Below are 22496 nucleotides of genomic sequence, written 5' to 3'. Positions count from 1 at the left end.
ACCATTGTTTGCATTAAATCCACCAACTTCGAAACCTCACACCTTTAGGTTATGCTTGGTTCCAAAAGGATGTAAATTCTTAAAAATTCAATCTTCTTAACGTACTCTCCATACAATAAATTCAACAATCCAACAATTCAACAGACCCTGGTGTTTCTTATGCTAACAGGTATACTTACATCTTTAAAAATAAAAAATAAAAAATAAAAAAAATCAAGATTATTAATTTATACTTGAATCCAAAACCAAACCATCCTTTTAGTGATAGTAAACCGATTTGATCGATTTCATTGGATTCAAAAATCGAATGAATTGGTTTGGTTGAATTGGATCGGTCTATCTTTTGTTCTTTTTCATGCTAACACCCCTAGTTTCTAGCTTATTCATTGCCAACACATGTTTATAAAAATAAGGGAGAATTATCTTTTGGGGGTAGATGGGCTCCCAAATTAACAAAAGATTCATATAACTCTTCAAATTGAGTTAAAGGATATGAAATAGTAACGGACAAATATACCCTTTAAGAACACATATAAAATATTTTATAAAATTAAGTTAAATAATTTTTTTTCAATAATTTTTTTTCAAAAATACTAAATTAAATAAAAGAAGTTTTCAAAAATATTAAATTAAATAATTTTTTTTCAAAAATATTAAATTAAAATTTTTTTTTCAAAAATATTAAATTAAATTAAAGTATTTAAAAAAATATTAAATTAAATATTTTTTTAAATATTAAATAAAATAAATTTATTTTTAAAAAATATTAAATTAAATAAATTTATTTTTAAAAAATATTAAATTAAATAAAAATATTTTAAAAAATATTAAATTACATAAAAGTATTTTTTTAAAATATTAAATTAAATCAAAAATATTAAATTAAATAAAAGTATTTTTCAAAAATATTATTTTTTTTTTCTCAAAATCAACCAAAGGCATTTTTGAAAATACTGAAGGATGATATCCTTCGACTCAATTTCCATACTTTCATTGGGTCTTGGGCTCAATTTGAAGAGTTACATGGACCTTTTGTTAATTTGGGGGCACATCTACCCCCAAAAGATAATTCTCCCTAAAAATAAAGCATAGTTATCAAACGTCAAAATTCATTCCTTTCCTCATGAATGTTAACGAACTTTTTCCCATAAAGTGAGATCTTATTGAACTCTCAACCTTGTCCACACAGCATAGATTCAACTGATTGAAAGGATCCCATGTGATCTGCTCTTAAGAAGCCTAACTGGTAGGGCCAAAGGGAAATGAGAAGAAAATATGGACCCATGCCCACTACTTGGTCTCCAAAAAAAAATTTACCTTTGTTAGGTTTGAAGTACACCAAACTCACTAGTTTCTTGATTTCCAATGACCCAATAAATAAAATAAAATAAAGGCTAAGGAGTCTGTGCAAGAAAATATTTAAAAAACAACCCAGATCATCAAAGATTTTGGGTGAATAAATAAATTTTATGGGAACATGACAGAGACCAGAATGTGGCTGCCTTCAACATAAAGTCCGTGGTGGGGGGTTCCACTAGTTGCAGAAAGTGGGTAGGGGGAGTAATGATACAAGCTGACAATGCAGAAACCCACATGTGGGTTTGGCGTGTGCATTAACTTATGAACCCTCAAGATGGAAAATTTGAAAAAACTTGTGGACAGCAAGAGCGAAAATCATGATATACATAACATGCTTTATACTTTTAGAGGGGGGGAACCCAGAATAATATTGTAATAACTCCATGTTTTTGGTGCTTCTACAGGAGGAAGAATGCAACATTTTTGCTTGACTAACAACCATGATTACTATAGTAAATTAATGGGGAGTACTGCTTATGAATTGTGAATTATAATAGCCATGACCAGACACAAGGAGATCTGGCTGGTAGCGAGCTTGGATTGTGACATTCAACAGATATAAAAGCATACAAGAGAAAAAAGCAGGCTCCAATGGAAGTATATGCTGTATCAAATTGTCGACATAAAATAGAGAGTGTTACCTTTGTATCAGAATGGAGGTCGGGCAACTGTATGTTTTTCATGATGAGGGGGTCAACCGTCTTTGAAGCTCCTCAACAATTCTACTTCTAGGGACTAGAATTTCTTCTCTGGTTGTGGTGTCTCTTAATCTAACAATTCCTTCATTCTGTTCCCGCTCACCCACAAGTATCATCCAGGGAATTCTTGACTCTTCAGCACGATCAAAGTGCTTCGTTGGTCTTTTATTGACCATGTATTCTGCTTTTAGTTTGGCATTCCACAACTCACTCACGAGCTCAGCAGCTTGAGATAGGTCATTGCCAAAAATACTCACTAGGACCTGGGTTTCAGTGGCTCGGATTGCCTGCCAACACCACGAGAAGGAAAATGAAACGGTTCAGCTGTGTTCTTAAACAAAATTATTGATGCTGGATAGTATAAAAGAAATTTCCTCTCCTGCCAAGAAATTTCAATTATGGCTATGCGATCTTGTGCCAAGTACAAATATATTATCTATTATTACATTGGCACCAGTAAAATAAAAATATAAACAATAATTTTTCTCATAGCTTAAGTGAGTACAATGTCATGTGTCTCAAAAATAGTTTGTGAATCAGGAACACAACTTAGTGCTGAAAATACCGTATGGAGTCTCATGTAGATTGTTTTCCATGCAAAGTTAATTGCTCCATGTGAATTCTCTAATTTCTTCAGAAAGATTCACAAAAATGTCAAATGATTGACAAAGAATCATGGTAGAGATATGTCGAAAGGGAGCTACACTCAGTAGGAAAAATCAGATCCACTTATTCATGAGATTGCTGCTAAGAACTGTCTATGGTGATGGTTGTTATTGAAGCCTTTATCTTACTAGACATTATCTTCACAGTTTGTCCTTTGTTTTATACAGTTTTGAGACTCAAACTTTCCTCTCAAGGGCTCTGCTGAGTTGGTTCTCAAAGATGTCTAATAGCCTCCCTTATGATTAATGTCTATAAAACCGACTTGGTCCTAGGGTTGAAAATACTTGTATCTGAAATTCTCTTTGATATATATTCCACCATGACAATGAATGATTAGAGAGTATGTTGTGCTAGTTTAAGATAAACACCACATTAACAGAGGCATGTCATGTAGCACATCACCTGGTTCTGGTCTTTCTGAAGCTGCTCCATTATATTAAATACCCGCTCAATACCAAGACTGGTGCCAACTGCTGGAACCTGCTTTGTACCAAACATTCCTATGAGGTTGTCATAACGTCCACCAGCAGCAATAGATCCAACCTGAGTACATAAATATGTTAATGACTTAGAAAAACCTTTGTTTTCTATGTGAGAAGGCAACTATAATATACAAGCAAGTTTTGAAATACATATTTCATTTAGGGAGGACAAAGATATCCAGTCGATCAAGTATTTTTCTTCATAACATCTTAGCTACACCTGGAATCCGATAGGAAAATGATATAGAGGGCAACTCATCTCAACGTTCAGCAGCACTTGATGGCTTAGAAAATTATAATCAAATAAGTTCATGATGTAAATCACCAAGCTAAAAAGAAAAAAGAAATTATATCGGACCTTTTAACAGTTTCCTCAATTACCACTAATTCTAAAGAGGGATCAGGATGACCAGTTTGAGTTCTCAATCTATAACACCTTACCACGCGAACATGCAAAAGAGAATTGGTGAATTGGTCACGTGAAAGCAGAGATGTTTAGTGATATGATCATATGTGAGCAAAAAATAAATAAAAACAGGTAGTTATAATAGGTGCACTTCTCTGAATTCCTACTTTAAAGTTCAGATTGCCTTGATTCAAATTCAGTTCCTAATTGTCATTCAAAACTTTCAACACTCTGAAATTGTTTGGTAAAAAGCTCTAAAGATTTATCGCTTCAGCATTAAAAGGATTCTCATGAATCAAACGTATGTTATGAAAGAATATTAACAATGCCATTAACAAGTAAAATGAAAAGAAAGAATAATTCATTTGTTATAGTAATACATTTACCTGGGTAGCCCCTTTAAAAACAGCTTCGAATATCACTCCAGTATAATAATCAAGACCTCTGGCAAGACTCAAGTCAAAAACAACTTTGTTGATGCACTTTGACTTTTCCAGAGCTGTGAATAAAATCTCCAAGTCAGTCAATGCAGCAACAGATGCATTGTTCCCTAAAAACTCGCTGCCTTCCTGTTTAAGCTTGGATAATAGTTCCAAAGGAGGTCCTCTTTCCTTCACAAATGTTCCAATTTTTTCTGCTGTTTCAATAGTTAAGCCCTTCTCCTCCACCTGGCACCACACCATAACATGAATTACATCATAGAACTAGACATTTGCTAACCATTTTACTAACAACAATGTCCATTTAATATCATACAAACCAGCAAATCTCTTCCATTCAACCCCAATCTTGATATGCCCACACACCTCCAACCAAACTCTCAAAAATATTGACAAAAATCATTTGAAGACCAACGCTAGTGTGCACTCATTATTAAACTGACATGATTTTCAAGTTATCTTTCTCAAACTTCATAGAAAGAACATGCTAGAAGATATCGTTAACAAGCTTAACTCAAAACAACTAACAGGTACAACAAGTCAAGTTCAAATGAGGAATAAGAATGAATCAAGTACTAGTCCAAGTATTGGCATCACTCAATTATAAAGAAAGAGAAAGTAAAAAAAAAATAGCAAATTGATAAGGGCAGCATATATCATCCAGTAACAACCTTAATGCAAATTGTTAGTTGCTGTTTGATATGAACATATTATGAAAATGAAACTTAATAGGTAGACAATCAAAATCAGTAATTTAATCACCATATGTAAACAGGACTGAAGATAGCAAATCCATTATCTATAAAAGAGGTTTTCTTTTCTTTCCTTTATCATTTTAGAGGTGTTAATGGGTTAATAACAGGGCTAAACTCCCCATATACAAAGCCAACACGAACCCCCACCCAGACCTCTAACCCCACAAGATGAGGTAGTCCTCTCCACTTACACTCCTAAACAAAATGGAGGAATTTTCATACAGGATAATCTGATTCCAGGACATGGACAATACTTATTTTATATGTGCACCGCTAGTAGGTCGGACTGTTGAACAATTTGCTGTTTATGATTCCACTTTACTCATCGTATTTAGGTTCTTTAACAGAATCTGTTGAGTGCATGTTAGTAATGCCTGAAAGTTAGAAATCCTCTACCATGGAAACAGAAAATGAATTCCTGTACACAAATGCAAACAACTAGTATTTTACAAGTATTTATATCAAAAAGCAATCTAATATTGACTTGCAGGATGAAGCAAGAGCTTCAGATTTCAGTATTTCTTCACAGGAAAAGGTAACTAATAGCTCACAGAACTAGAAATGTTGTAGGTCAATTCAAGGATCAAGAAGCAGTCAAGCTCTGATCTTGGATTACATAAGCACAAAAGCAAATTGAGTTAGAAATATCTTATTCAAAACCCATTTAAGATCATAAAGATATAATGAAAAGAAGCATTCTCATTCCTCAAGAACATCTATTTGATTCTGAAGTGAGCATAAAGAACAGTAATAAAAGACCCAAACTTTTCCAAGTTGTGTAGGAATCTCCCAAGAAACAATAGAACTCCACATCAACATAAATAGCATTTTCTTACCATTTCCCTTTTTATCTGCTCAAATGTTTGCTTGTCTAACTTGTCAATGCTTGAACAAATTGTTCTGAATTTTTCAGGCGGCACTCCACATATGTCCAACATTCCATCCAGCAACTTTCTATGGTTCAATTTTACCTGTAAAATATGGGGGGGAACTTCAAAACTGAAAAGAGTAAAAACTCCTCCAGGAAACACACAAGAAATTCTATCTGCAAGTAGGCAAGGGGGTGTAGAGAAAATTAATAGAGCTGTATTAATAGGGAAAGAAATGGTATCATGTGTGATGCAACTCCAAGCACTAAACTTGCTTGACAACAAAATTATTGGATGTTAAGGCACAAACTAAACCATATTCTAATATTGTAAACTTTTTAAAAAGATATTGTACCATATTTTTAAATATCATTTTTTTTTATAGCTACCATACTTTTAAATATCATACTAACTTCAAACACTATCTTGTCTATGTATTTGGTCATATTCATGCTTTCAAATGATATTATAGTAAGAATAATCCATGTCTAAGACAGTTCTCATCACATGCATACACGACATGTCAAAATCAATATCCAAGAGAATTAGAGTGCATTTGCAGTATTTCTACCTGAAGTGTTTTTAGTAAAAGTGTTTTTAAGAGAATCACCTATCAATTGTTTTTTCAAAAAACACTAAAAGTGATTTTTCAGATTTTTAAAAGTGTTTCCTAAAATTTGTCAAACACCTAATTTCTTTTCAAAAACACTTTTTAGGGTAAAAGTGTGTTTCCTAAAATCACTGCCAAACAAGCTATTAATAGCAGAGTCTATAAACAAGACAAGGCCAAAAACCTGTTTAGCTTAAGTAAGAATCTAATATGTAATGTTAAGTCTTGTGTACTAATACAATTTAAGGTCAAGCAGTAAACAAGCAACATGATCAGAAAAAAGTACCTCATAATCTCCGATATTTAGTTCATCCAGCAGTTCAGTCAAAATTTTTATGACCTCAAAATCTGGCCCCATAGATTCATATTGACCAGCAATATCAAAGTCACACTGATAGAATTCACGGTATCTTCCCTTAGATGGGTTATCTCTTCTGTACACTTTAGCTATCTGATATCTTTTAAATGACGTCAAACCATTCATAGCCACATATCTAGCAAATGGAACGGTTAAGTCATACCGAAGAGAACACAGCTCTCCACCCTGTAAACAAGTTAAACACAAAAGTGACATATTTGTGCCAAAATTGATATATATATATATATATATATATATATATATATATATAAAATAAAAAAAAATAAAAATAAAAAAGAGGAAGGGGAGGAGGGAATATGGGGGCAAAGAAAATTTTGACCTTAGTTTTCTTTTTCACAATGATGAAATAAAATCAATAAAGCCCAACATTGCCCATTGGAAGCTGGGGATAATAGCCACTAGGAATGACAAGTGGGGAAAAATAAAAAAGGAAACATATCACAGGCAAATACTGAAACCTGATGCAAAATGACTCCAATGCAAAGCTAATAAAACAATCAAAAAGTATATCATGATTGACAAACATGCTCAAACTCAATAGAAAATTTAAGGATTGTGAAAGAACATGCTATATGTGAACAGCACAAGCTTATCTAGTTAACCAGCTTCTTCACCAGCCTATACAAGCCACTTCAGATTGAACCTTTGTTGATTCTATCTATTGTTTGTACATGCAAGACCAATTCACGAGGATTATCCTCATTCTCATCAACCAGTCCATGGTAAGGCTCTTCTCCCACATGGTTTCCCCCACCCCCCCCCAAACACACACACACACACACACAAAATAAAAACACAAACAATGAATGGAGCAGTGAATTCCTACACCCCAATTAATGGAGAAGGGACAAAGACTCATGCAGATAGCTCCCCATAAAACCAAGAAACAGTGCCTTTTTTAAAGCCTTCCAGACCTACTTGTCCTCCTTATCCACCCCAACATCTTTTGCTAAAATGCTTGATACGAAATCTATAACCAGCTCAAGCTCCTAGCAACAGAACCTTAGGTTTCAATGACCTCTCCTTCCATCTGAACCACAAAAAAACCCCACTTCTCTGGCTACTGCCATGCTAAAGAAGACCTAAAATGATCCTTTGAATGACACTTCCCGTGCCTAACATCAAACCAAACTTGGTTCTGAGGCCCTCTTTTGTCATTTGTGATACAAGACAATAAAATACATTCTCCCTTTTTCTGATTGCTTTTGAAAGATCCATTCCCATCGATCCACCCCAACCTTCAACCACCCAAAAAAGGGGAAAAATCTCCACCTCTAGAGCCTCCAGATCAGTTCCCTAGCAAAGCCTTATTAAGGAAGAGCAAGCTTTGGATTCCAAGATTCCCTCACAGAGCACACAGTCAACCATAAATTCTTCCCACTTCCTCCACTATCATCATGAAAAAGGATTCCAAACCCATGCAGGCAAAACAAGAAAGTACATGAAGGATACAGGTAAATCTGACCAGGTACTCTTAATGAGTATAAGCCTACCTCCCATAAGTAGGTACTTTCTTGTCCAACACACCCTCATCCTTTCAAGATGCTCTACCGCTTGATTCCACAACTGCCTTGGCGCCTTAACATTGGGAATAGGTCTCAAAGGCAGGCCCAAGTACGTAATTGGTAGATGGTGTACCCTACAGCCTAATACTGCAGCCAAAACATCCACTTTCACCACAATTCCAACTGAGATGAGCCCACACTCTCCAAATTGACATTAGCCCAAGTACAGCATCAAGGCACAGAAGAATATACCTAGAGCATGTCAAATTCTTCTCCTTGATGGAGAGTCCTATTTGAACATTGATCATGATCGTCCTTTAAAACTTAAAATATTCTTTCCAAGAATATTCCACTAAAGATCCATAGGTCAATATGCACCTGATAAATACCAATGGTAGAATAAGAGAGAGATTCAAAGCATGCCACAGTCAAATTCTCTCCATGACTCCTCTTGAAAGAAAAAGGCAAGAAGGTGGCCCGCTTTAACTATGAGACAAGACAAGCAACTAATTGAGTTGTCCTTCACTCAAGCCATCAGGCCAAGATCCTTAACTGATCCCACATTGAGTGAACAAGATGATGTTTCAGAACCTGCCCAAACAACTCGCAATAAGTTGTAAAGTATCTTATGTGAAGTTGAAAAGTTTAGCATCAACATGCCTAAGGATATATGAGCTCCACCTCACTGGCTATGCTTGTCAAAGTGCAGGTTCATATTTTCATCACATGTCATTTTCATTGTAGGCATTGCCACATATTGCTTGGTTATTTCCATGCATGATCATGGATTAATCAATTTCTTTTTTTTTTTTTTGATAGGTATCATGAGTTAATCAATTAATATGTTATTCTTTTCTCTCACTATTAGGCCCCTGCAAGTCAGAACTCTGCACCAAGTTCAGTGTATGCACCATTTTATCATGCAACTTGGAAAGTCAGCATGCATGCATCATCTGACTCCCATAAATTAAGCACCCAACATGTGACTCCCTTACCAGAGTAAAACTAGAGAACTTCATTCCACATCACATTTGAACTTGACTGTGAGTGAGCTTCCTGTAAAAGGAGATCTCTATCCACAAGTATTTCTACCTTCATTATTCTTTTTATATATTTTCAATATTGGTCCTTGCCTTAAACCTTAACAATTTGTTTGTCTTTGAAATTCCTATGAACAATAACATTTCCTAAACCATAGTTCACCAATAGAGAGATTGTGGGTAACATTATTTAAGGTTTAAGTGCATTCCAGTGTCACTTACGTCACAAGCATACCATACCATTGAAGCATACAAGGAGAACAAATAAATATAGGAGCAAAGTAAAAGGCTTATATTGTCAAAGGAATACAAGTTATCCATTGAAGAAAGAAATATTAATGGCATACTGAACTTCTACTTTACCTGGTCTGCAAGATCATAAATCAACTTTGAATCTTCCCCATATTTCCCCATGAGAGTCTCCCTCAATTCAAAAACAGGAGTATCCAGAGCCATGGCACCATGCCTCTTGAAAACATCCCCTATAATTGAAAATGCTTTCTCCCTTACAGCCATTTGTTCTTTTGCAAAATCACGAGTACCCTGATGTTCATTGAAAATATGATCACTTTACTAAAGTTGAGGTCTTTTTCTCTTCTGAAATCTTAATAAACAAAACAAAATACTCATGAAAATAATTAGAATAATGCAAGGAATCATGCAAGATACAAATTTTTTGCTTGTATAATAGTTCCTAAGCCATAATTCTGCTATCAATGGACTAAAATGTCCTACTATAACACTGATAAATAAGCAGGACAAAAGGGAGGCAGGAAGCTGTCATTGGGCTTGGAAATAATGCAAGATAGTTGCCTTGAAACAATTAGTACAGTACGAACTTTGGACACCAATGATAATAAACCACTCAAAAGGCTGGATGAGTTTGGTATTTTCAATTTGTTATCCAACCATTATGAAATAAATTGGACAGCTTTGGAATGGGACTGACCACACCCAAAACTTGAACCAAATAAGATCAACTCCAATCGGAGTCCGAATTGGGTAAGAAAAAAATGAAAAACCAAAATAAAGAAACTTGCTTTTTTCTTTTTCATTTTGTTTTGTTTTTTTTTCCTGATAGCAAACATGAGACCAGTCGAGGTTGAAAAAGAAAATTCCCAAACCCTTCCAAGAAAGCACAAAGCAGAAAAGAGCAGCATTGGTTACAGGATTAACTAGCCCCATTACCATCCCTAAATTTGGCTGAAATTTCTGCCTTTCCTAGTGAAATACTGACAATGATGAAAAAATCAGTAATGTGATGAAACAATCAAAAACAATGGCACAAAACCTAATTCACCATTTACATATTTATCAAATCAATATATTTTGAAGAAATCAAATATTTATACACGTGACAAGTTAATAAAAAGTTATAAAATGTATTTGATATTTTGAATATTATACAAATGTTTTGTGAAACTTCATGGCCATAAAATAAAGCTTATCATGCACAAGGCTCAAAATATAAAAATAAAAATATAATCAAACACAAGTAAGTAAAGTTTCTGAGGAAAAACTGGTTGTTAGAAGCCAAAATTACTCCAATGGGGAGGGCCATGACAATTCAGCTCACTTAAAAAGTGATTTTTGCTGTTACAAAAAAAAAAATGAAATCAAAGAACTTAAAAAAGGAACTAAATCATAAAATTGAGACTGGTCATGTCACCTTTGGAAGCTTGGGGAGTCTTCTACTTTCATTGCTTTCCAAAATCTCTTTTACTTTCATCAATAAACTATCAAATTCTGGGTCCTTCAGGTCCAAAAATGAGTGAACACCCTCTACCCATTTCCCCAATAAGCTTGAAGCATCAACTGCATCCCCTCCCCCACTTTGCAATCTCTCCTTAACAAGCTGCACTATAACACTAGTCCCTTTCCCCAAAACCTTCTTTTTCTTCTCACTCTTCTTCCCCACATTGCCCTTCTGGTCCCCTCCATTCACCTCAACGCCTATTTTTCCAATTGATTCACTACCTTCAAGAGAAACAAATGCCGTTATTGCCTCCCAAATCACAATCTCCCATACCATCCCCAACAACCCATTTACCTCATGAAGAAACTTAACATAATCCTCTTCAAACACAGCTTCCGAAATCAACCTATATGCATTTTTCAAACCATCAATACTTGGACATTTCCCCTCAAACAGTCCCACCAAACTCGACCTCAAATTATCACTGCCTATAGAATTCAAATTCATGTTGGCCCGAGACAAACTGCTCTCACCCAAATACCTTAGTGATGCTGCTAAGGGTGATACCACTGTAGCCACTGCCTTCCCAGCCCCAACAGCTTTATCTACTTTACCACCAGAATTCAACTCAACCCGGGTCCTCAAATGCACCATTCTCACCACTTCTCTCAAACTCCCATGAATTTTCGGAATTTCAGATACTGCATCAACCTCAACTTTACCCACCAACTTAGACCCATTAAGCAAAACCTTCAAATCACTAGCAACACCAACCTCATCCTTTACACTGAATCCATCACCGGAATCCATCAAATTCAACGCCCCCACATCAGCCCTCGATGCCTCACACGATATCGCTGCCACAACATCGGCAATCGTCGACAAAGCTGACGATTCATGGTCCAAAATCCCACAAATTCCATGCAAACTAGCGCACGTTTTCTCCAACACCCCAACCTCTTCTGCACTCACCTCAACTTCACCCAAATCAAGGGCTTTCGATCCAGTATTCAGAATCTCAGAAATGAGAACTGGAAGAACGGGACTGGCAGAGCCGGAGAGCAAAAGCTTGTTCAAGAGTGCGAGAAGAAACGCCCTGGATTCTTCCAAGGTTAGGATTTTGGGAATGGGGATGTGGCATTTGACCGGCGGAGATTTTCGATTGGACGACGATGAGTTGAGCTTATCCAGAATCGATGAGTCGATTCGTACCTGAGCGAGGCCGTTGGCGACCGCGAAAACGGAGGCGGCGGAGAGAGAAGAGCCCTTGCCTCCGAGCGTTATCACAGAGCTAGGCTTAGGGTTCTTGTCCGCCATTGGTGCAGCTTGGGGACGAAGAAAGAACCGGTTGGGGTTTTGCGTGACTCACAGTCACATTCAGCGTTAGGGTTTTGTTTTTCTGGGGTAGTGATCCTCTGTTTTGGGTTCAGCAAGGGGCTACAAATCCTCCAATGATATCTTATTGTCTTACTTACTATTTTGGTTTGACCTTCTTCCCCAATTTTACCCTTTTCACACTTCAACGTCCGTTAATATGACCTTTTCCTAACCAGAACCAATGCGGCCCTCAATCACACTACAACATCCATGATAACAAACTTACAAGGAAAATGCTTTTGAAACATTTTTTTCAAAAAATTTTCTACACTTCAAAAAAAAAAAAACAAAAAAACAAAAGAGACTCACGTAATCATGCATTATTTAAAAAATGCAAGACATATTTGGCAACGAGAATAATTTTTTATTTTGAAAATAATAAAAAAAAACCAGAAAAATATTTTTAGTAATCAAAAATTTTTTTTCTCTTTTTAATTGTTAAAAATAGAAAACAAAATATTCTTAAAGAAGATCTTTTAATTGTTTCCTTGAGGCTATTTTAAAAGATTAAAAATAAAACATCATGTAAAAAAATTATTTTAAAAATATTAAAAATATGTTAAAAACACAAAACATTATAGCTCAATTTTCAAAAACTATTTTTGAAAACACTTATCAAACAAGATTATAATATCTTTTATAAATTTCGCTTTTTACTTCTAAAGTAAATGCATTTCGAAAAAAATAATTCTCTAAACATTCACTCTAAAGTCACGTAGCTGAAGTGATAAGATATGATATATATATATTATAAGATATTATATCTCATTATCTCATTGGATGGGATATGCATATCTTAAGATATGATTTTCAATAGGATTTGATATACTTTGATTATTTTAAAGTAGCATATCTTATATCATATTATATTCATAATTAATATATGAAATGAATAAAAATAATATGAAATATATATTATTTTTAATATTTAAAATAAAAATTATATCACATTTAAATATTTTCAATTTAAAAAATGAAATTTTTTTATGTTTAAATTCATGATTAAATTATTAGAACTTTACAAATAATTTTTTTATATTATGCTATTCATTTCATAAATTAAATATGAATATAATGCATGAAATGATAATAGATACAAGTGAAGTACAAACTTTATAAATAAATTCCAAAGTGAACGAAGTGAGTGTTCTAACTAGCACAACTTTACATGGAAGGTAATTTCAATATCCCATATTACTTAGCGAAAAAAAAATCAACAATATATATTAGACATGATTTAAAGTCACATAGTTCATTAGATTCAGAGCAAATAATATTTACATAGAAGGAATAAAAAAGAAGCAAAATCCGAGTAATGCATATTTTGTATTATTAATTTCATACATGAACCCATTGAATAATAAATGAAGACAATACCCATAAGATTTAAATAAATAAATAAATAAACAAATAAATCATTAAGTTCAAACCAAATCAAATCAAAGTGTACAAAAAATTATTCTATCCCATATGCCTATCTCCCTGCATTATTCTAAATTCTATATCCCTCTAACCATTTTCTAATATTCATCCTTTCTTGAAGGATGATTAATTCATCTACAGAGGGTAAATGAGGAAGAAATTATGAAAAAACGTGATTAATTTCCAGGTTTAATGAATCTTTGGAGGTTGATCACCATGACTGTAATATCATCCTTGTTGCCTCTGTTAGTAGATAAATCTACAAGCTTCTTGCAAGACTCTAATGGATTTTTCTCTCTTAGAACCAAATCTACTGCCTCTTGATCATTCACCTGGTTAAACAAAAACAATAATTATAATGTTAATCAATTTTGTAAGGCAAAAAATAAAAAATAAAAAAAATTAAATCTTTAAAAAATAAGTAAATCACAAGGAGGTCAATTATGAGCATTCATCACAAGGCCTAAACATCGATTTAACTGAACAAATATTCATGGGTCATGTTTGAGTTCTTTCTTCTTCATCCATGCCTAAACCCTAAAATGATTTAGGGTTCTGAAATTGAAATTTGGAAGTCTAAAATATTTTCTCATATTAATGTTTAATTTCAAGTGATATAAGTGATAAAAATCAAAATGAACTCGATGATACACAAATTTGCTTGAAATTATAAGTAGGATGACCTTTTGTTTTTGGGACCATATTGAAAAGACTTAAAATTCAATTCCAACAAATACACCCAAGCCATAATTGAGCCTTCATAGTCGGTTGTCCAATTTAAAAAAAAAAAAAAAGAAAAGAAAAGAAAAGAAAAAAGATTATACATTTTTAAATTCAAAGTTTAAAGATGTAAACTATTATGATACTTACAAATATAGAAAAATCAATTTTTAATTGTTTGAGTCCTTTCTTCTTCATCCATACCCAAACCCTAAAACGATTTAGGGTTTTGAAATTGTCGCTTGGAAGTTTAAACTATTTTGTCGGCTTAATCTTCAATTTCAAGTGATATAAGTAATAAAAATCAAAATGAACTTGATGATGACACACAAATTTGCTTGAAATTACAAGCAAGATGATTTTTAGGACCACATTCAAAAGGCTTAAAATTCAATTCCAACAAATACTCATAAGTCATAATCGAGCCTTTATTATTTCTTGTCCAATTTGGAAAAACATTAAATGCTTTCAAAATTAAAGTTCAAAGACGTAAACTATTATAATACTTGCAAATATTGAACCGTCAATTTTTTAATGTATAAATATTCTTAATTTTATAAAATGTGATGTTATATGTACGGAAGTATACTAAAAAGACAAATAAAAAAACGATTTAAAAGATGTAATATTGTCTTTTAAGGGTGTACTAACCTTATCCCACAATCCATCAGAAGCCACGATCAAAAACTTGCAATCCGATGTCAAATGAAGTTTCTTAATCTCTGGTTCAGATATGATCCATTCTTTCAAATGAAGGTCTCCGATAGCCCTAGAAACCGCAAGCGATCCTTGAACCCTCCAAACTCCATTGATACAATGTACATAGCCACCCTGCAACAATGAACTTAGCCAATGTAGGGGAAAGGGAAAAGCACTAGGTTCATGGACAAAATTGAAGAAGATATACTCACAGAATTCTCAATCCGAGATCGTTCGTCTTCCCTACAAAGACGATGATCGTTCGTCAAGGGCTCCGCGACGCCATTCCTACTCAAAACTACTCTACAATCACCAACATTTGCTGCATGCAACTCTCCATCCTTCAACAGCACACTTGCAGCACAAGCCCCACTGCTCACATCCTGCAAATCAACATCTTCTATAACTAAACAACATAAGGCTCAGGCCATGATGCTGATACCTCTAGTCCAAACCATGGTGATGAATTCTAGATTTCTATGTATATATATATATATACATGAATAGTGGAAAAGCCTGTACAGAGCCATTTTTTCTTTCAATAGACCAAGTCAAAATAACTTAGTTTTTTCAAAAGGGTGGTTGAAACTTTCAAAGGCATTATCTGCGCCAGGTGAATTACTTACCTTACTAAGAAACCCCTCATCTGTGACTAGGTAGCCTCCGTGGATGGCTTGTTGTAGTTGATTATCACCATGTTTTGAATCCTCAATATTTTCAAGGGCTTTCACAATGTTTTTTCCTAAATTTTCTGCAACATAATCGACTGCAGCCCGCCCTCCATGCCCATCAATGACAGTGAAAAACGCCTGGTCATGGAAACATCTAAGCAAAGTTCAAATATAATCATCCATTAATAAATCTGAGAAAAAAAAACTTAATAAACCCTTTAAAAAAAAGAATAAAATCCATGAAATAAAATAAAATTTAAATCTCTAAAATGAAAAATAATAAGTCTTTTTTTACAATTATTTTGAGAAATATCATGTCATGTCATTTAAATTTTTCAATATGGTGAGAAAAATTATTGCTCTTTTTAGTAAGTGTTTTGAAAACAATTTTAAAAAATAGCTGTTGAGAACCGTTTTTAAAAATAGTTTTATAATATTTTGTAAAACAAAAATTTTAGAAAACTTAAAATACTCTAACTCAATTTTTTATATTTTTAAATATGTTATATTATATTTAAAATAGTTTTCAAAAACAAATAAAAACAACTGAAAACACTAAAAACATTATGTTTATACTTTTAACAACATAAATTTATTTTTTGTTTTCATTCTTGAAGAAGACAAAATTGTTTTAAAAAACACCCAGCAAACAAGCCATTTAACTCCTTTTCATCAATTATTTGTGGTATATGGGGCAGAGATTTAGAATAAAAGTACCTGTTGGGGGTCCCCTTGGATGTCAACCATGACTCCATATCCATCTTCCATGACCTCCCTCTTCCCCTTCTTGCTAGCCAAACAGTAGTCTCTCCCTTCCTCCTCAATCTCCTTCTCCTCCAACCTCCCACCCCTTTCACAAAACTGATCAAAACCCGGACAGAACTCGGGCACAACGATCCTAGCAGGCCTCTTCCTCACCTTCACAGAGCCCTTCTTAACCTCCCCCTCCTCCTGCACCCCACAACCTAGGCTGATTTTCTGCATGATATCAGTACTTTCATGCAAACCCTTCTCCCCTCTCCGCCTCTTGCTCGGAAAACCAGTCTCATGAGAACACTCTTCCGCCACCAAACACTCGCCTAAACGGTCGATGAAACTTCTGGAAGCCCACGAGGGAGAGGGACAAGGGGGAGAGTTGAGGCTCAGGGCCATGGAAATGACCCTGAAGAGACCTTGAAGAAAGTACCAAACAAGAGAAAAGATAGAGAAAGCCCAGAGCAAGTCCTGGACAACAACCATAGTTGGCTATAAGCTATGTGCTTTTTGTGGTATTATCTCATGTAGGCGGTGCGTCGATGCGAAGTATTGGACTTTGGGGATGGTTCATACAACAAAAATCAGGTAAAAAAAGACTTAAAAAGGAGTGGAAATTGATGAAAAGAGCATGGGGAATGACGGGTCAAAGGGGAAATGTGGGAGAAACAGATATGAAAGTGGGGGTGTAAAAGAGAGGAGAGAGGAGAGAGACGGAGGTCGGGTTTGAAAGCTTCAATGCCAAGGAAATGGTCACAGGAAAACGCGGATAGGGTGTCTGGCTTTTTGACTTTATGCTCACGGATGGGGGCCATTTGACGGTTGTTTGGACCATGAGAAAATTGGGTTAATTCTTGGGCATTTTTTGGTGGAATAAATACCACACTTATCCATTTTTATTTTTATTTTTGGTTTTGATCTTATTACTATATGTTAATGAAAATCAAATATAATTAAATTTTAAAATATTTAATCAAATATAATGAAAATTAATCAAACTTTTATGAATTTTCAAATTATTTAATCAAGAAATGAATTTAAAATAATATATAAAAATAATTTATTTATTTTAATTTTAATTTTAATTTTATTTTCCTTCACTCTTTTTTTTTCTCTAAATTTTTTAGAAACCAAATATATCCTTATTTTTATTTGATAAATAAAAATGGAAAAATTATGCTTACTAATAATATTTCAAGAATTAATTTTAAAAATACCTTAGAGAATGGATATTTTTAGAAAGGTGTAGCTCCTCCTTACAAAGCATTTATTTTATACCATTTCTATAAATTTTGGATGAATTTAGATGAAAAGAAAAAACGTTAATTTTAAAATTAATAAAGATATTTTAAAAAAAAATTATGGATTTTTCTTCCTCCAACTAAACAAACCTTTAATTATTAACTCATTTTACTTTGTTGCAATTATATTTTTTTATCAATTTATGTACAATAAATTTAAAAAATACAAATTTTGCCTATTAAATAAAATTTCTTTTTTTAAATACTTTATTTCTTTAAATATAACGAATTTTTATTTAATTAAAAATTTTAAAAATGGGAAGACATTTATATTTTTTTTATCAATTTATGTACAATAAATTAAAAAATATATAAATTTTACCTATTAATAAAAAAAATTCTTTAAATACTTTTTTTCTTTAAATATAACGATTTTTTTATTTAATTAAAAATTTTAAAAATGTAATTTTCAAACATACCATAATAATAATAATTATTATTTTTTCCTTACTCTTTCTATTGATGAATGCACTTATTAGAAGTCAAATTCAAAACCGTTGATAAAAGAAATGGAAATTCTCTTATTGATTAGTCTTCTAACATTTAATTTTATAGTCCAATTTGTGATTTCTAGAAAATGGAAGGTTGCATGTGACTATGTCTACTAGCTAAAATAACTTAAATTTTCTAGATGAGTTAAGTGGTTGTTTTCTCATGTACCAAACAATGACTAAAGTTTATTTATTTATCATTTAAATTATTCTCAACAATCCAATGGGTATTTTTTTTAATAGAATAATTTATTTATTTATTTATTTGCAATTTTTTCAATTAATTATTATGATACTAGCATGAAGATGTCAAAAATGGGTAAGAGAAAGGGCATTGGAAATGACCTAAGATTTGGAGAATGAAACAAATAAAAAGACTATTCAAAGAGAATGAAGAAGATGTCAATCCCTTGCTTTCCCTTTTTGGCTCATCCTACGTTATCTACTTGGGTATTCTATGCAAATTTAAATTTGACTCTTTGATTGCAAAGAGTTAATTTTGCATATTAATTGTTTTATGAATAAATTTTGGGTCTTTTTTCGGCATAAAAAGTCACTTTTTGATACCGTAAGAGTTGGTTTGAAAATGATTATCATCAAGGGTTAATTTCATTGGATACCATCTAATCATTCTCATTTGAAATTTCAAAATGAGGGAGATATTTGATAAAAAATTTCAAATCTACGAAGAGACTAATTGTGGTATTTGTTTTTCAAATGAATATAAAAAGTTAAAATATTTGATTTTTTCTATTCAACTAAACTGAATTTATTAATGATAAGATGGTTAATATCAAAATATTATTTTTTATTTAATAAAAAAATCAAATATTTTGATTTTTTCTATTTAGTTAAAAAAACAAACATCACGTACATTTTGTTAAAACTTCATAGTTATAATCAAAGTCCTTTTAGTATATAACACTTCAATTAATAGTCTTTTTTATTAAAAAAATATTTTAAGCAAAATCACTTAAACTTTCAGATGAAAAAAAAAATTACTTTAATAGTGTTTTTGTTTTTATTAATATGTTATAAAACAAAAAAGAAAATATTAAAGTTTAATGAAATTTTGACAAGCTACTGAGCATCTTCAAAAGTAAAAAATAAAAAATAAAAAATTGAACAATTCAAATTCATCCAAAATTTAACCATTCAAACAACAAGAAGTCCAAGGGAAACATCTAAAATTTCATCCCAAGTTGTAGATTTAAAACCATTATTTGGCTACTTCTTTTCCACATGTTGGGTTGGCTAATTTATTGAGGACTTACTAGTCTTAAGTACAATATTCCCATTGGGAAACCTTGTTCATTCCTATTTATTTGGCTACTTCCTTTTCTTCAACAAAATTTTGGGAATCGTCAAGGAGTGGGTAGTAGTGGAGATTTCAAACATTGATGGGTTCAAGAGTCCAAAATTTGACTCTCTTTAGCCTTCAAAAAAGAAAAATATGAAAAAAAAAATACAATAAAAGAAAAAGTAAATTAAATTAATTTTTTATTTATATTTAATTAATTTTTTTTTACATATTTTTAAAATTTATTTCTCTTTTTTCAAAATGAAAATTTTAAAATATATAAGCTTTAAATTATTTTCCATTATGTTCTATTTTCTTCTAAATTCTTATTAAATAAGAAATATTGGACTTTCTTCTCATTTGTTTTCTTCTTATGCTATTTTAAGTATGATTAAAGCCTTTTTTTATATTATTTTTTAGATTTTATTAAACAATAATGTTTTTTATTTTTACATTCTATAAGTAAAAATGTGTTTTCATATACTCAAATAATAAAAAAACCACAAAATAAGAATTCAAGTTTATAAAATATAAATTTCAAATAACAATATAAAAATAATTAATATTTCATGTTTTTTTTTTGTCACATATACTATCATTCAATTACTAGTTTTTAATAATATAGGTATTACATTTGATCGGTAAATGTATAAAACTTGAATTATTTTTATAGGTTCATATTTTATAATTATTTTTACATAAGTGCGTGAAAACTCACTTTTTTTTTATATAATTATTATTATAAATGCTATTATTATTAGATTTAATGAAACCCAATTTTCTTATTTATTTGGCTTCCCTATATAAATTTTTTGAATTTCAAAAAATAAAATGCCTATCCCTATTTAAAAACATTTGAGTTTGACATAATTACCTTTTATTTTTTTCAAAATTCGGGCAAGGTGATTATCTTTTCATATGGAATGAATCATTTAATAAATAATTATTAATAGTGCATTAAATTAGTTAATTTAAGTTGATAATTTTGTTCGATTTATCTTAGTTAAAACTTTTATAGTTTATTGCATTTTACTATCCTTCGAAGATTCAAAATACTAAAATATTTTTTCTTAATACGACATGAGGTGTGATTTTTTTATTTAATTTAAATTTTAAAAAATGTAAAATCCATTCAAACATATGAAAATAATAATTATTTTGTTCTACTAGTTTTATCGTTGAATGCATTTATTAAAAGCACTCCCAAACATACCCTTAATAAATTATTCTTTCTTTTTTAAAAAGAAATTGAATTATTCAACTACATCCTGTTGGGACGTCATTTGTTTGTTTGGCCCTGGTCAGCCGTACCACCGGGACTAGCCGGAATGCGAACCCAAGTCCAAGACTTAAGGACGTTGAGGTTGCCCTCCTGGTAGCATCTGTGCTGCAGCGCAAATGGTACCAGGAGGGCAACCTCAACGTTCTTAAGTCTTGGACTTGAGTTCGAATCCTGGGGGGCAGCACAGATGGTACCAGGAGGGCAACCTCAACGTCCTTAAGTCTTGGACTTGGGTTCGAATCCTGGGGAGGCACTTGGGTTCGAATCCTGGGGATGCCACTCTGGTCCGACCCATTCCGGCTAGTCCCGGTGGTACGGCTAACTAGGGCCAAACAAACAAATGACGTCCCAACAAAAACGTTGGCCTTTTTTGCTCTGGTGTTCGGGTACCTAGGCTTGAGCCTGCGCGGCGACGCCGGACATCATCAAATTTATATTTATTTATCATTCAAATTTATGTCAACGTTCAAATGGGTATTTTTTTTATTCGTATAATTTAATAATTTCATTTCCAAATTTTTGAATTAATTATTATGATGCCAACATGAAAATGTTAAAAAATGTTTAGAAAAGAGGGTGTTGGCAATGTCGTAAGTTTTGAAGAATGAAACAAATAAGGACAATTAAAAAAGAATGAATAAGGTGTCAATCCCTTTCATTCTTTTGGCTCATTCTACACTATCTCAATATTATATACAAATTAAGTTTTTTTTTCTTTGAATACAAAATTGTAGTTGGTGGCTATTGTTTGTAAATTTAAAATCTTAGTCATTAACCACAGTTCTGTCCATTTTAAAAAAAATCAAAATCGTAGTTACAAACTCTAATTTTTGACTAATTTCGAATTAAAAATTCAAATATATTACATACAAATCATTTTTCACATGTTGGTTGGCTACTCTTCTAAGGTCTAAATTCACATGTTGTGTTGGCTAATTTGTTAGATACTTATAGTCAATAGTCCCATGAGGAAACCTTGTTCATTCTTATTGATCTGGCTACTTCCTTTTCTCCTACAAATATTTGGGAAATTTCAAGGAGTAAAAGGCTATGACTTTGTCAAATAGTTTTATGGGGACTTCAAAATTGGTTTGGGTGGTTGTTTTCTCCTAGTGTGACAAACATTGATGGATTCAAGATTCTAAAATTTTGATTCTCCTTAGCCTCGATTTGGTCTTTGAAAATTTTAAAGAAAAATACGAGAAAAATGAAATAAAAAAATATTAGAAGAATAGAATAAGTCAATAAAATTAAAATTTTTCTTTAAATTTAATAAAATTTTCTTGCATACTTTTGTGTTGAGGAATACAACCACATTTGAGAATTCTATTCAAATTCCTTATTATGTTGCGTTTTACTTTTAAGTTGTGTTTGGTTCAAAAAAAAAAAAATACTAAAGAAAATTATTTTTCTCTTATTTTGTTGTCATATGAAAAAATCCAAAGAAAATCACAAATAATTAAATTTAATTATAAACTTATGCATTTTTAAATTATTTAATTTTTATTTTGATGAGTTAAGATAAATAAAATAAATTGAAGTAATAAATAAAAATAATTTATAGATTTTAACTTT

At 32.2% G+C, this 22496-nt stretch overlaps 2 protein-coding genes across 2 annotated transcripts; both read right to left on the bottom strand.

Moving 5' to 3' along the window:
• Positions 1 to 1701: 1701 nt before the first annotated feature.
• Positions 1702 to 12341, bottom strand: LOC100241489 (histidine--tRNA ligase, cytoplasmic). Its single transcript, XM_059734463.1, has 7 exons — positions 10879 to 12341; positions 9573 to 9752; positions 6572 to 6829; positions 5643 to 5777; positions 3998 to 4279; positions 3126 to 3266; positions 1702 to 2344 (listed from the first exon to the last, which is right to left on the bottom strand). The coding sequence occupies exons 1-7, from the start codon at positions 12220 to 12222 to the stop codon at positions 2039 to 2041; spliced, it is 2646 nt and encodes an 881-aa protein (XP_059590446.1). The 5' UTR covers positions 12223 to 12341; the 3' UTR covers positions 1702 to 2038.
• Positions 12342 to 13573: 1232 nt separating this feature from the next.
• Positions 13574 to 17295, bottom strand: LOC100263754 (probable protein phosphatase 2C 2). The gene is made up of 5 exons (XM_002271461.4): positions 16512 to 17295; positions 15750 to 15932; positions 15336 to 15506; positions 15076 to 15255; positions 13574 to 14036 (listed from the first exon to the last, which is right to left on the bottom strand). Exons 1-5 carry the CDS (start codon positions 17031 to 17033, stop codon positions 13881 to 13883), a joined length of 1212 nt encoding a protein of 403 aa, XP_002271497.1. The 5' UTR covers positions 17034 to 17295; the 3' UTR covers positions 13574 to 13880.
• Between the last annotated feature and the right edge of the window lie 5201 nt (positions 17296 to 22496).

Source organism: Vitis vinifera, chromosome 18 (genome assembly GCF_030704535.1).
Source record: "Vitis vinifera cultivar Pinot Noir 40024 chromosome 18, ASM3070453v1".
NCBI classification, from domain to species: Eukaryota; Viridiplantae; Streptophyta; class Magnoliopsida; order Vitales; family Vitaceae; genus Vitis; species Vitis vinifera.
Note: the sequence above shows the minus strand (reverse complement) of the source record. Positions and strands in the feature narration are given on the sequence as shown.